General features: G+C 31.2%; 1 protein-coding gene across 3 annotated transcripts; it reads right to left on the bottom strand.

Annotated features, from left to right (window-relative positions):
- Positions 1 to 2,974: 2,974 nt before the first annotated feature.
- Positions 2,975 to 14,984, bottom strand: LOC132745960 (protein odd-skipped-related 2-like). Of its 3 annotated transcripts, none has more exons than XM_060734993.1 (7): positions 14,593 to 14,984; positions 6,884 to 7,222; positions 6,207 to 6,360; positions 5,943 to 6,029; positions 4,584 to 4,739; positions 3,796 to 3,892; positions 2,975 to 3,173 (listed from the first exon to the last, which is right to left on the bottom strand). In XM_060734993.1, the coding sequence occupies exons 1-7, from the start codon at positions 14,639 to 14,641 to the stop codon at positions 3,000 to 3,002; spliced, it is 1,056 nt and encodes a 351-aa protein (XP_060590976.1). In that variant the 5' UTR covers positions 14,642 to 14,984; the 3' UTR covers positions 2,975 to 2,999. The 3 variants fall into 3 exon arrangements, with proteins under 3 accessions (XP_060590976.1, XP_060590977.1, XP_060590978.1); XM_060734994.1 differs by lacking the exon at positions 14,593 to 14,984 and adding an exon at positions 9,871 to 10,009; XM_060734995.1 differs by lacking the exon at positions 14,593 to 14,984 and adding an exon at positions 7,367 to 7,650.
- Between the last annotated feature and the right edge of the window lie 590 nt (positions 14,985 to 15,574).

Below are 15,574 nucleotides of genomic sequence, written 5' to 3'. Positions count from 1 at the left end.
TTATAAGGTTTTTAGATTATATCTGAAGAAAATAGTGCTAAATGTGTACGTCTTTGTAATGAAAATAGCAAAATGAAAACAAGGAAGTATTTTGACTTCCATACAAAATACTTTGTCACTTTAACAATACTAATTGCTTAAAGAAACAGTAGAAAAAGATTATTCAGGTATTTGGCCAATACATAACTTTTTGGATAGAAATTCACCCATAAAAATTTGCTTTTGAGAAATGAAAATAAATTCATTTCTGAAGCATAATGGACCTTTGCTTGACATTCTTTATGTATAATTTATTCACAAACCAATGTTGCAACTGCGGCCAATATTTCATTTTGTAAAACAAGGCCCCTTTTGATGAAACTATTTTGAATATTATCAATTTTAATTGCTCATTATTTTAATAAATTATAATTTAAAACTAAAGATGGTCTCTTTAATAAGAAGCTTGTGACAATGTATCTGTAACATCAAGTTGTTTTAAGTTAATTACTTGAGAGACCACATCAAAGATAAAAAGAAGTTTTAGAGCATGACGTTGCATTCAAGCACGTAATTCATGATATGAAGCTGTTGGTGAAAAGTACAGGTCTTCTTATCCCAATTGACCCTTTGATATATAAACACGCTTCAAACTGTCTAGTTTTCCCTTTAAATTTAGGATATATATAAACGACGGTGGGGTAAACCGCAAACGTACAATGTAAATGTGAATAACATAAATTTGCATAGAGTTTGTAATTAGCACGTAAATCACGTTTTTGTAAAAAAAAATGTCTTTTATATTGTCATGAGTCACATTCAATAAAGGCAATCGTTCTAGCCAATCAGTAGAATATTTAGTTGCGTTTTAGTACGGATAAAATTATGTCGTCTTCACTGTTGTTAATTCACAATAAAGTAGTAGTATATATTAAATGCACATTATGCCTAAAAAACAAATACAATTTTCATTATTTGGATGGGGCAAACATGAGTTAATACTGTTTAAATAGTGTGTGTGTTTTTTCAAGCATGTTAGCTGAATGTGAGATAATTTGTCATATTAAAAGTAGCAAAATTGGCTAACAAAGTAGTGTACTTATTTCCAGCAAAAGAAGGGAAATATGATTCAGTCAATTGGTAAATGAGTAAGTTTTTGGAAACTATAACAGGTCACCAAATATAAAAAAAACAAATAAGAATTAAAATAAAACCTTTTTTTAGGCATAATGGGCCTTTAGTCATGTATTGTAGTTATCATTCCATCATAATTTTTTAGACTAGCTCCATTCCATACACTTTACCCTGCTACATTTGAATAATGGACTCGTCCTGTTTTTGAACTTGAAATTGTTGAATATGGGTGATGGGGGTGTTGGCTGGATTATTTTTCAAAGGATAAAAAACAAGAATATAAAACTAAATGAACGTCTACGAATAACTACCTATTTTGGGTAACATCGTAATCAACCCTAAGCCAATTTTGTCTTCACTTGTATACAATTTCTCACGTGAGAGAGGATATTTTCCATACGTCATAGTTATTCTTTAACCTTTTCAACGCTAGACTAACTAGTACATCTTTGAATCCGGACAAAACCATGCATTAAAGCAGCACGCCTCCAGATTCATGTTAATTTTCATAAAAAATTTGGAAATGTTTTTAATGGTAAGATATTGTGCGGTGAACAAATAAAATGATTTTTTATATTGCGATCGGCACTTACAATCTAAGAAAATTACCAAAAAGTCGTCAGCATATGCAAAAATAGCCCTTACTGCGTTAGTAACGCAGTGAAAATAAGGTAATATAATAATGCAAAATCAGTCTTAAACTGCACATAACAAGTAAAATATAACTTGGATCTTGAATCTTTTAACCTTTCTTAAAATTTTGATATAGATTTTCTTGAAACATTTTGGCTCATCTGGAGGCGTGCAGCTTTAATCATTCTTAGGGAAAAGTTCTGAATATGAACTGACTGAACAGCGGACGGTGCGGTGCAGACCATGCATGGATAGAGCATTTTGCCGCCAGCGGACAAAAGCTTACTTTATTTAAGTCTAAATCTTAAATATAGAGAGTTATCAATTCATTGCACAGAAAAGTGTATTGATATGATTTAAGAATATGATGTAGTTTACATAGACTAGGCCATCGACGGATATATATTCCGTAAATAATTAATACATTCTGTAGTACATACGGAATATATACCATGGTTAAGGAGAGGGACGATGGGGACGGTTTTTGTTGTTGTTGTTGCTGTTGTTGTTGTCGTCGTCGTCGTTGTTGTTAAGAAATAAATGACAAACCATCATTATATGTAATCTCATTTTAATTTGCATATAATAGTTAACCTAAACGAACTGTGTCGTTAAAAACACAACGTACAAAAATAAACGCAAAATATTAACTTCACTATTATCTCACACAGATTCTTAAGACAAAATTACTTATCGGTGTCCAAAATTTTTAACACTTTAAAAACTCGAAGTTATACTAGTAGTAATTAGTCATTTGAGTTTTTATTCTCTTTATATTTGAATCGTGAAAATAATTACTAATCAAAATGGCACAACAATAATTAATGAACGGGTAAATTTTGAAATCATGACAAAAATGTTAATGAAACATATATTATAGCACATAAATAAAAAGTGAATATAAAAATAGCACATATTTCAGCTGAGGTACCGTGTAAAGGTCACTGGAATGAAAAAATACTGTCTCTTGGCGCAATATATACAAAAAATAAATACTGTACATTATTTACACTGTTGAAGAAATACATCAAATCCGCCTTTCAAAGTCCTGTAATTCAACGGTTTAAAAAAGTAGATTCTAAATTGTTCACTGGCGCAATACGAGCTTCTACTTGGAACTTGTATATGGTCCCTTATGAGGTTTATTTAACGCCAACCCTGGTAGATAATTGACATTGATACTGACAGAAAGGAAGTGACGTAACAATATTTTCTTCAAGAGACGCTGTTAGCTTCTTTGGTTACTTTAAACCCTACATTGTAATCTGAGTTGGTGACGTAGTCAAAGTATGTTGCCCTGGTGACGCAATCAGAGTTTGATGATCTGATGACGTATTCAATAATTGTTGTCTAGGTATCACTGTTGATTGTTTGGTTAATTTTGTGGCACGTGGTGGTTTTAAAATGGCCGATCCATCGGAATTATTCTAGAATGAAAGAAACAAGAAATCTTCTTTAAATTTAGTGCAAGAACAAATAAGGAACTCAAATATTAGGTAAATAAGCATTACGTTTACTTTAGACAATTGCAAAAACAATTAAAAGTGACCCACAGGTCAATTATTTGTTAAAAAAAACTTGGTTTGAAATGAAATTCACATTGCAGTTTGTAAAGCAGTAATGAATCAAGAAACTTTTCATCACTAATATGCGCATGTTCCTTCTGCAATTACAAAGTACATCGTTAAACAGGGCGTGCCAAAAATATTCAAGCCGTCCAGTTAGCTCAATAGGTAGAGCGCTGGACTGTGAATCGGGCAACCCGGGTTCGATTCCAGGCGATGCAGGTCATTTTTGTTGCGATTGCTCATGAAATCTATCCTACGTTCATTCGAACTATACCGCTTCTCTGACATGTAGGGTTCAGAAGTTATCAGATCCTTGCGAAATTGAAGGCAACTCTGTCTGACACCATGCCCAAATCGATGCGTTGGCTGAACTTTACTCTGGTAAATTCAACGTGGCTTAATGCCGTGATGCGGAGTGAAAATTACCAACACCACACCGAATAATGTACATTTGTATTAAATATATATAGATCATGCATACCTGGTGTAATGTTTTGTGAACAGCGAGAGTTCTTGATTGACAAAATCCCTTTCCGCACTCTGTACATTTGAATGGCTTTTCTTTTGAATGGATATATCTGAAAAAGTTTTATAAATATAGATAGCATATTGGTTATTATAAGGCTAATATCATGTTCCTTTATTGCTCAAACTATTTCCTTTTAAGAGATAGCTTGAACTGCCAATACAAATTGTAACTAAATCTACAATGACGTTTTTTGTTGTTGTTTTTTTCTTTTCTTTTTATTCTTGTTTCTATTTTATTATTGTTTTTTTTTTTTAAATATCATTTTAACTCTTATCAAATATATGTAGTATGCATTTATTGTAATGAATTAAAATATTGCTGATATCGGTTTTCAGTTTTTGTTGTACACGGAAACACTCGATATTTCCTGAACACCTTTAAAACCCGTACGGATAAGATATGTTTAAGTAAAAATATCAATGAGCACTTCTTGTGTAATATGGACAGGATTATGTCAGAAATCTCTTAGATCTGCTTGAAATATATATATTCAATTTTGATGTTTGTATATCATTAACAAATATACGAACGTTACATTTTTATGAAGCGAGAAGGTATCGCTGCGTGGCGAGAAAAAGTCAATGGTCTTTTCGAGATAAAGCATACTTAAGACACACAAAATCAGCAAAATAACAAATCTAAGATCTTAGATCTTTGACAAACCATATAAACGGTTGTTGGCATATATAACCCGAGTCGATGATATATGGTTAAAAACAGTAATGAAATGTTTTGGTTACCTGTGATCTCTGAGATGATCCTGTCTTCTGAACGCTTTACCACAAATCTCACAACTGTATGGGCGTTCGTCCGTGTGTGTGCGTTCATGAATGAGCAGATTATAACTTTTGGTAAAATGGCGACCACAGTACTTGCAAATAAACTCCTTCTTTGTCCTGTAATAAGATTGTTAAATTATTATTAACATTATTATCATTATTATTATTATTATTATTATTATTATTATTATTATTATTATTATTATTATTATTATTATTATTATTATTATTATTATCAACATTTGGACTTTGAGATAGTTAATACAGATGTGCTTGAATTAAAATACATGCACTTCTATCCTCTTATTAGTGTCTAGGAAATTATTTATCATTTATCGGAAATATCACGTCATCGGCATAAATTCTTTAATCTCATAAAGAGCAATATTTAAAGAGCTTTTTTATATGGATATTTTGTATGAAAACAAACATTTTGTAAACTGAAAATACTGAAGGGATGACAGACGTCGAAAAATCGAAGGAAAACCGTGTGAATTTTTTTTCTACGCATAAATTTGTTAATTATATAAGCGACCAGGTGCCTGTCGTTTATATATACCGCTGAAGATACTCCCATGGCGTTTTCCGACCATATATCTTCAACTTTAAACGTTATCACCATTTCAAATTGTAATATAAACAGGTAGTTGTTAAAATAAAAGGTCAGACAAAACGCTAATTGCGTGCATGACTGGTAATGTAAATTGGTGAATATGTTTCACTCCATCGGCAGTCCTGGATATGGCCGGTGCCAACCAATTATCGAATTAAATTGCAAATTTAAATCCTGTCACTTCTGTTTTTCAAGTTTAATTGAAAATGGCGCCGTTGGACGTAAAGGCATTGATAGCTGTATACGGTATTTGATATGAAGATTGATTAACATTTGTTTTATTTTCATGATAAATTGCATGATGGGTAAAAAAATTGGCGTGAGTAAGGAACGCAAAACAGGAACAAAGTGAAACGAACAGAACGATATTTCACAGAAAAGAAGGACCAAAGGATTACGGAATGAATCGGTCTGCATCTGCTGAAAAGCCTTTAATTATTTTGTAACCCGTGACATTTGGGCTTAGGATATGTCATTATGTTATTATACCTTTAACAAATGACAATTTTGTTGCTTGTTATTCAACCCAGTCCACTTCAATAAGTTAATTTTGTACTGTACTGTACTGTTCTGTACTGTACTGTGCTGTGCTGTGCTGCTGTGCTGTGCTGCGCTGTACTGTACTGCAATGCACTACACTGCACTGTACTAAACTGTACCGAACTGCGCTGTCTATAGTTCTAAATAAAAGAAAAGTCTTAACTCACCTTGCTGGTCCTCGTCCTCTGGGTCTCTTTAAAGTTTCGGTTTGTTGTTTAGAAGCCGGGCGGAAACTGCTTGTAAGCGGATTGTATCTGGAAAAGAAGGGATACAGAAATATTAAAACGGCCTTTCCATTATCTTTCACCTGCTCAGTATGCCAAAATCTAGCTGTATTACTTTCCACAAAATAGTTTATATATACTTTAAATCCTACACCTTTTATCAATGGACCTAACGAATGTGTTTGAACAAAATTAAAGTGCAAATACCTTAATGAACCTGTATTTATCATCATGCGGCTGAAGATCTGGGCGTCTGTGTTTGCCGGCGGTTTGTCGTGGTGGGAATCATTCCCTTCTGTAGCAGACTTTGCAAGGTTAGCAAAATCAAACTTTGGCTTTTGTTTCACGGGGGATGGTGACTCTGAAATAAGTATTCAGATTTATATATAAAGAAAAGAGATAATAATTTTAGTTATTTTATACACACGCCTTCTCTGTACTTTCAAACTTTCCCTTTTCAAGTCTAGATCTAGACCAATAGCGTATGTGCATAATTTCAGATCATTCGTTTTTGTTTTTGTTTTTTGTTTTTCAGAAAATGTATATTCTATTTGTGAAAAATTACCCAAAAATAAACGTCTTTCACTTACATCGGAATAGAAATGACACAGAAATACGATCTGAGAATATTTCTATATTATCATTTGCAAATTCGTCTGCTTTAAGTGCCCTAAGCTAAAGCAAAATTTCATTTGTATGTAAAATATTCAACTTTTATGTTTCTATAATTTTGGACCTCAGTGAACCTTAAGAAAACTAAAACGACATCATTTGGATATAGCAAAGATTTTCCTCTATGCCAACGTCAAATAATCATATATTTTCAGAAATGCTAGTGCAAAATGCGTTTGATTTTCATAATTAAAAAAAGTTACAGCACTTACCTGTTTTTATTGATTTTGTGATCGACAAATCTAAAGATCCTACGCTATTTGGAGATGAAATCCCACTGTCACGTGACTTTGGTGAATATCTGACGTTATTCATGTGGTACATCGACGTAAATGACGTCATCAGGTTATAATAATTCCAGTGATTTACAGACAGACTGTTCAACGGCCAATTAGACATGCTTCCGGCGTTGATGTACGGTGAAAGAATGTCCGTCGTGTATCTGTACGGCAGGTTGGAATCTGTCGTCTGGTAGACCGGAAGTCCAGTAACACTCGCCATTTTGAAATATGTTTCCAGCGAAGATTCCGGTAATTTGTTTCCTTGAAGTTCTATAAAAAGAAAATAAAAGTATTAAGAAAAAGAATTCAAAGATCATCAGATCTATTGCTATCATTTAAATGTATAGAATCATATCTTTAAACAATGAAATAATTTATAACAAATTAGATTGTATTAAAATATAAAATAATTACATTACAAAAAAGACAACTCCAAACTTAAGCGCAAAATTATTATCAAAATATGAATAATATTTATTGTTTTATATTTAAATGTGCGCACTAAATCCAGCAGCCGAGTTATCTGTCGGCAGGCGACCAACGCTGTGTTGTCACGCGCTACCTCCTAGCGCGCGTTAAATGTCTACTGTTGTACTACAAAGACCCTAGTAAAATTGATATTTTTGTAAATATAACTACTGATTTTTTTAATTCATTTTTTATTTATTTTTTTGTACAATCTTTAAATTCCGTTAAAAATAAATAACTTCATTCAGGTAAAAAAAGTTGTTTTTTTTAAGATTGATACTGAACGAAATGCTTGAATCTTTAAATTATTCATATTTATAACATTTCAACAAAATATATATTTCTTTATGTACAGAAATTTTTGTAGTTGTTGTTGTTTACGCAAATGTGGGCTGGTCATAGGACAGAATTACGCAAGACCAAAAAAATTCTAAATATTTTATTTTAATGTTTTATATCTACACAAAATACGCAGACAACATTTAATCTAGGGGACCGCGGAGCGTTCACTGGATCTGCTGTCATGTTTTGATGCAATGTCAACATTTATTTTAAAAACACTGACTCCGTTTTTATTAAACAATTACCCCCATATATCCGGTAGACAAAGATCATCTCTGAACTGCTCATAATAATATTGTTTAATATTTATTTAATATTTATCTATTTTTGCAAAGTTTTACCGTACATATCTCACAACATGCAGTATATAGAAATAAATGAGTATCATATAGCGGCCGAGTAGTTAAGGTCGCAGACGTTGAACGCATTTCATTCCAGTTTCGGGTTTGAATCCCGCCAGGAACTTCTCTCATTTCAACAAGCTAACCACCTAGCTCTACATACTTATGTGCCCGCTTGAGTCTGAAATACCAGATTTTTTTGATTTTTTTTGTCAGACTGAGCAGGAAAACCGCCGTATGACCTAAAAAACAAATTTTACTCTTTAAATTTATGTTTTTGTTGGGTTTTTTTACTTCTGATATTCTTTAAAGCTAGTTGAACTATTAAAACTTAGGTTAAAATAGCTCAAAAATGTATTAAATTGTGTTATTTAAACATCTTGTACAAGATGCACATTTCATTCCTAATCAAATGACCGCCAAAATGTCTTTAATTTTCATTCTTCCCAGGAACCATCACACGGCTTATTAACATTATCAGATAGATGTCCCCTTTTCTGAATTTATTATTATAATTCAAACAACTCGCTCCTCGGGCTTATCAGACCTGGGAACCGTATAGAACCATAAAAGCCTGATACGGTATCTTGCGAAATTTTATGGCCATTTGAAGTGGCTACTTCAATTAATATGTTAGTGGCCATCCTGTTTAACAATCATTTAATGGAACATTACAAGTAATTTGCAATGGTTAAAATATCAGTCATGTCCTTGATACTGTTATCTATTTGAACCTGCGATATGGAAATACACACTTGTTTAATTAAATCATACAATAAAGAATTATAATGAAAGCAGCGCGCGCTTCCAGTTATATTAATACATAAAGTAGTTTAGAATATTTGTTTTAGAAAATAATTAATGTATATATTCTTTTCACACTGAGAGTAAAACATAAAACATGATTGAAGTTAAAATCTCAGATGATAACTTATTTTACAAAACAGTATTCAGTATGAGGGCTATTCCAGCGTAGTTTAAAACGTTTCAATTTCCGTTGATATTGAGACTTTTATAATTTCTTTAAGCACTTACTTTTTCAAAGCTATGAGATACCCGCTTTAACAGTACAATTTGCTTGACTTTGAAAACAAAAGTTTTCGAAGAAATTGTATGAATCTCAGGGTATGCTGACTAAGTGAATTTTTACAACAATCATAAATGACAATTCTAATAAAAAAAATTATACACTGTTTATAATCAATTAATCAATTATCAACATTTTTTTATCATGCGCCTATACTTTTTTCACTTTGCGTAAATGATCCTCATGACAGACAGTAATCTGTTATTTTTCAAATTATCAATTGATAATGTTTATTATTTTCATAACATTGGCATATATAAATCTAAATTGTCATAGAAATTAAGAAAACATTCCCAATTATCATCTGCATTATCATCATAAAATTGTGAAAATTATCTTCAATATCATTTGACTTTGTTGTAATTATTATTATTGATTCCACTATTACGTGGATGGAAATGTTTTAAATAAAAGACCTTGTTTAAACATAGGCTTTAAGTTAAACAACACCAACTATAAAAGTAACAAGATAATTTAGTTATTTTGTATATTATAATAAAACGTAACAAATAAAATCGAAAGAGAGATGAATAAACAGGATTATTATTTTTATTTGGATGTATAACCAAGTGCCTATCTTTCATCAATTTTAAACTTAGCAGAGAAAATAGTTTTTTTTTCCTTCACGCGAAAAATAATTATTGATAATGAAATATAACGCTTAGATTAAAAACGTTTACCTTTTGTTCAATTAATAAATTTTATCACCAAAATATGTTTTTATTTTGTAAATTCCAAACACTTTTCACATATTAGACACTTGTTGCATGAAATACCGAAAACATTCAGAACTATTTATTTGGTGGAAGCCACCTGTTTATTTAAGTGGTTATTAGGCCGTCCGTGATTGGTAGCGCTCTTGTAGCTTTATCACTTATCTGATATCACTGCGCGTTCTAATCAGGAACTGTCAGGTTTTATTTGTTTATACTCGGTTAATTATGAGTTTAAAACAATGCTTCACAATTACCATGCGCTACGTTTTGACACCCAGAGTAAAGCGTTAATATTTAAGGGGTCACTTGCGCTCCTGGGAGGCGTAGAGAATGGTTTAATGTAGCAGTAAATTGAAAGTGAAACTGAACATTATTTAAACTATCAAAGAAAACACTACATAGTATTATGTACCTTTTAAACTTGATATTTCCCCTCTGTCCATGTATGATGAATTATGTTTGTGTCTTTAGTTTTTAAAGTGCCAATTCAAAACTGTTTCCATTACGTTAAAAAAACTTATTTGGCTGTTTTAAGAAAAAAATAAAAGTACGGGAAACTTATCGGTGAGTATATAATCGGTATATGAACAATTTAATTAGTTACTGGTGATTAACCCGCCTTTTTTTCAGGCCAAATATACTTTTAGAAGAAGAAATAGATCGTAAAAAATATAAAAAAAACCGGACTGTCTAAGGGTGCAAATGTTCATTTACTTACAGTTTAACATAAAACATATTTTATATGGTTTTATTTAAATGTAAGTACTCTTTAAATGTAAGCTACTTCTTCTTTTCAAAAGAATCTTCTCCGTTTCACGTGGGCTTAATGTCAGCGCTTCAGACATAGTACCGACAAATTCAACGCAAAATTGCGACACACATATAAATCTACGGGATTAAAAGCTTAATAAGTAGGCGTTTAATTCTTCTTTCAAAGTTAAATTTACTTTTTAATGTTTATGATCTTTGTTTGTATTCAAATTTCTATAAATTGAGTTAACAAGCACCTGCAAACTTTTAAAGTAACCGCTATCACGGACTTTTATCCCTGTTTTAAGTCAATAAGATTCAAATTTAAAGCAAATTACTTCTGATTTAATGTCATTAGTATTCTAGATGGGGGCTTTAAGATCCACAATAGAGAGATCAAAAGAACAGACCTGTTTATGTCTCACCATTGGGCGTTTTCAAAGAAAAACGGGGTCGAAATGGGTAGTGCACGAACCATTAAATTTGTCATACGGAAACAAGATCCGGTCTCGCGGGGGCACTAAATATGGTTTTCGGGCACTGGAGAGCTGGTCAGATTCAACCAAAAACCAGTCGAAGCAGTAAAGTGGACATTGCCTCATTACCATTAGAAAGATAACCGCAAATATAGGGTTTCAGCCGTTTAATAGCTCGAATAGGATTGTTTAACACTGATTTGGCTTCAGTCAAGATTGAGAAATAGCCCTTGATATATGTTTTCCTACATTAGAATTTGAATATTTATTCTCGCAAATGACTAAGGTAAAATACAACTTTTTAAGGTGTAATTTTTTATGCGATGAAAAAAAAGTAGCAAACTTATGTATAAAGCTCTGAATAAGATTTTTATTACCTCAAAATTGCAATAAAGATAATACTAATATTTTTTTTAAAAAAACGGGTTTGGCTTTCTTATTTCTTGCGATTTCTAACTATATAATAAATTAAATTTGATTTTAACTGATTTGAACAACGTCTTTGACTTTTTGAACATAATTTAATATAGTTGTCGGTAGTGAACAAATATGAAAATTTATAAAATAGTGTATCATACCCTAAGCGGAATGTTTGTTTTTTTTTACAACTGATAAAAGTGCGCTGCGTTAAATGCAATAAATTTCCCAATGTTGTTATACAAAAAAGTGACATATGTACAGCACTTCTCGCACTGAAGTGCGATCGAAATATGACTGTTGAACTTGTAAACTTGCGAAAAACTTTTAAAAAAAAATATTTATCAATTTGTTTTTTTTTCTTAAATTCTTTAAAAGAAAAGAAATAAATTTAGTAGAAACAAATATATTATCCGAACCGTTGTTTTATTCATTTGCGGCCTTGTTTAAGAATTACGGGCGCGTTTAAATTAATCAATTAATTAATTAATTTGACCAGATTAAGGCATTGTTGCTCACCGAATGAACTGGATGTATCTTGATTTTAGGAAATTCTATATTTAGACTATAAGGTAATAATTGAATGCAGCAATCGTGAGGTGGTTTTAAAGCCGCACGCCTCAAGGTGAGACAAAATATTTTAAGAAAATAAAACTTAAAAATAAATAAAAAAAGCACTAGAAAAGTGCTCTTAGATTTTAAGAAAAGTAAAAGATTCAAGAATTCAGTAAAAATTTACATATTTTATTCGATTAATGACTGATTTTGCAATATTTATCACCACATTTCTACTGCGTGACTAACGCAGTAAGAGGTATTTTGACATATTTTAACCTCATTTTGGTAATTAACAGGATTTGTAAGTATTGTTTGTCACATGACACTTCATTTATTTTACAATGTTTTACTTTAAAAAATCATGAATCTAGAGGCTGCTGCTTTAATCGTCCTAAGAGGGATAATGGAGCCAAGCGCTGTCCTGCACACATTTTCATTTCAGAAGAAGTTCCGTTGTTTTAGGATTTGACTTTTTTTTTCAAACGTCTTCCGTTAATTTTTTTTAAGTGTATGCGTTTCCTTTAGTTCTGTTAATGGTTTGAATTACTTAGATTAGTAAATAACTTTTGTGTTTTTTGGCTTTATTTTTAACTATGTATGTTTTGTTTCTGTCTGTTGTTTTATACGTCTGCAAATTTTCAACTCACTTCTTTCTTCCCATAAAAGGGTGGGATTTTTTTTTGCACGAAATTCGCGTGTTTTTGTTCAATAATGATAAGATAATAAACAATTGTGTCCGCCTATAAACAAAATACGTACTGTTTAAAATATGCCCATTATCTTAAATTTGGTAAGCGTTCATAATAAAACGGTCACGTGCGTGTGCAAAATGGTAAAATATGTTTCTGCATTATATTATTCTAGCAAAAAAATCATATCCTTGTAGATTGTATTTTCCATTTCTTACTTTTTTCCTTTTTTTGTATTTACAATTTCGTTTGTTTTACACCCTATCACATTATTTTATTTACATTTTATCAAACATTTTAAAGTGCCTTTAATCGATCTTTTTTCATTTATGCTTCATTCATACCTTATTAATTGATTTATTCATAGCTTTTTATTTATACTTTATAACATTATTCATAGTTTTCCATTGATTCTTTATTCATACCTTTAAATTAATACTTTAGTCATACCTAATGATTTATACTAAATTCATGCCTTTTTATTCATACTTAATTCACACATTTTTGTTCATATTCTATCATAGCTTTAGAATTACATATTTTATTTACTATTATTTTCTTATTCATTCCTACTTACCTATTTCATTTATGCTTTACCATATATTCTTAATTTATACTTATGCGTATCCATACTCTTCTTGATATGTCGTCACCCGAGTACAGTTCATTTTTGTACAATACCCTATTTTGGATTTTAAATATACGGAAATACTTTACAAAATCATTCATTTTATCACTGTACATGAAAATCTTAGGCAATTGCACCGTGTAATTAATATGTAAATCAAATATTTTTTGTTGTTGTTCAGGTATGTATTAAAAAAAAGGTCATATATATATACATTATACATTATGTAGTAATGGTTAGCATACTGGACCGGCAATTCAGAGACCCGTGGTTCGAGTCCCGGCTGCTTCATGCCGTTATTCAGTGTGATTTGTCTGTGAATAATTTCCCGCTGTCATGACTTATTTCCTTTATATCTTATCTGATTTTCTTAATGGAAACTTACATCATAAATGACAATTTTGTATGAATTACATAACCTCATCATTGTTTGTTTGTTTGTGTGTTTGGTTTTACGGCGCACCATCACAGTATAGGTCATATAGTGCCGAAACAGGAACTATGATTTTGACTAACCTCGGGTGTTTTTAACTTCAAAGCAACACCAGAGGTTAAAACCATCACACCTGCTGGAGCTAAGAGATACATAGACTCGGGTATTTCAAACCCATTTTAGTCGCCTCCTAATGCCTCAACCATGACGCCACAAGGGGCTTTCATGATTATCTACTACCACACATTGTCTTATTATTATTACGTTTCGTTTTTTCTATCCACAAGTTATTTCTGAATTATCAATAAATCAAAAAAATAATAAATTCAGTAAATGTTTGTCTCGCAATAAAAACAAAACTTCACAAACTTTACAAAATTGTGGAATATTTTAACATTTCTTATAGTTATACTACATATATTTTTCTTCCGCTTGAATTTTACCAATAAAAGCCCTCCCTTGAACAGTTTGTTTTTGTTTTGTTTTGTGTTTTGTTTTTGTTTTTGTTTTCAATCTTGAAAGTGATTAGTAATTTATATAATTTTGTCACGTTCTGTTACGTGATACATCTACTATGTTGTATATTAAGTAACCAAGTAACAAAAACAATTTACTGTAAATTTCTGTTGCGTTCCTCAAAACAAATAAAAACCTTACATAAATATTCAGTATTTTTATCAATTTTAAAGCTAAAGTGGTTACATAAAAATACATTTTATTATTAAATTTGGTTACCTGTAGTTTTGAGTCTGTCACTCCGATTTACTAGAAACGATTTTGGCATAATTTTCTCACGTCAACGTTGTCAATGTGTTTCTTGTTACGTTATTTCCTTTTACAGCGTTATTTTTTGTAAGCTCACTTCGAATGTAACTGTATTTATATTATTTTTTTAGTATTTATGTTTAATTAAAGATGTTGATGTACAACTGGAATAGTTTTTCACTGAATGAAGTTAATAAAATTATTTTCAAATCGACACAGCCTTTAATTGAAAACTCACTTGAAACCTATTAACACAAATCTTTGCAATGTCTACCAATCAGCAAGACAATAATCGAATGGCCGAAAATTGTAAATTGACTCCGTCTTATAAACTTGCACCGTTTTGTTTACAATGCGACTCTGAAAATGATCTGGGTATTATTAATGTAATTAGGCGGATGAAAGGTTTACATAGTGTTCCTGTTTGCGAATTGCGAGAGGACGAGTTTACGGCTGTTTACCAATAGGCTAGAGAACAATTTATTTACATTTACAACTTTCGGGTACTTGAAAAATTGACTCATGACACTTAAAGACAAGTTTATACCTCATCTCAAGCCCTTTACCTGAATTGAGAGTATAAGCATAACTAAAACCCAGGAAATTACGATGTAATTTGAATCTATTTAAAACGAAAATGTAATAAGCATTTTATATCTCCCGGAAACTAAAATTTCCATTCATAAAATCCCTGAAATAAAAATAAACCTAAGAACGTGACAAAATTTAATTAAAATATTATCTCTTTAAAATACGATATAGATTAACTGTCAAATTAACTCTCTCTAAACACCCATTACACTAGGGATGAAATAGGTATACCGCAGAAACTAAATCGACAACCTGTAAAACCGCTATGACGTACATATTAGTTACACTTATTAGTAAATTCTTTTTTACTGATTTTTGTTCTTTTATCCTGGTGGTCTGTCCGTTCGTCCATTCGCATTTA

This window comes from Ruditapes philippinarum, unplaced genomic scaffold (genome assembly GCF_026571515.1).
Source record: "Ruditapes philippinarum isolate M1 unplaced genomic scaffold, ASM2657151v2 ctg5184_1_1_1_1, whole genome shotgun sequence".
Classification (NCBI taxonomy): domain Eukaryota; kingdom Metazoa; phylum Mollusca; class Bivalvia; order Venerida; family Veneridae; genus Ruditapes; species Ruditapes philippinarum.
This window is presented reverse-complemented; position numbering and strand designations above follow the sequence as displayed.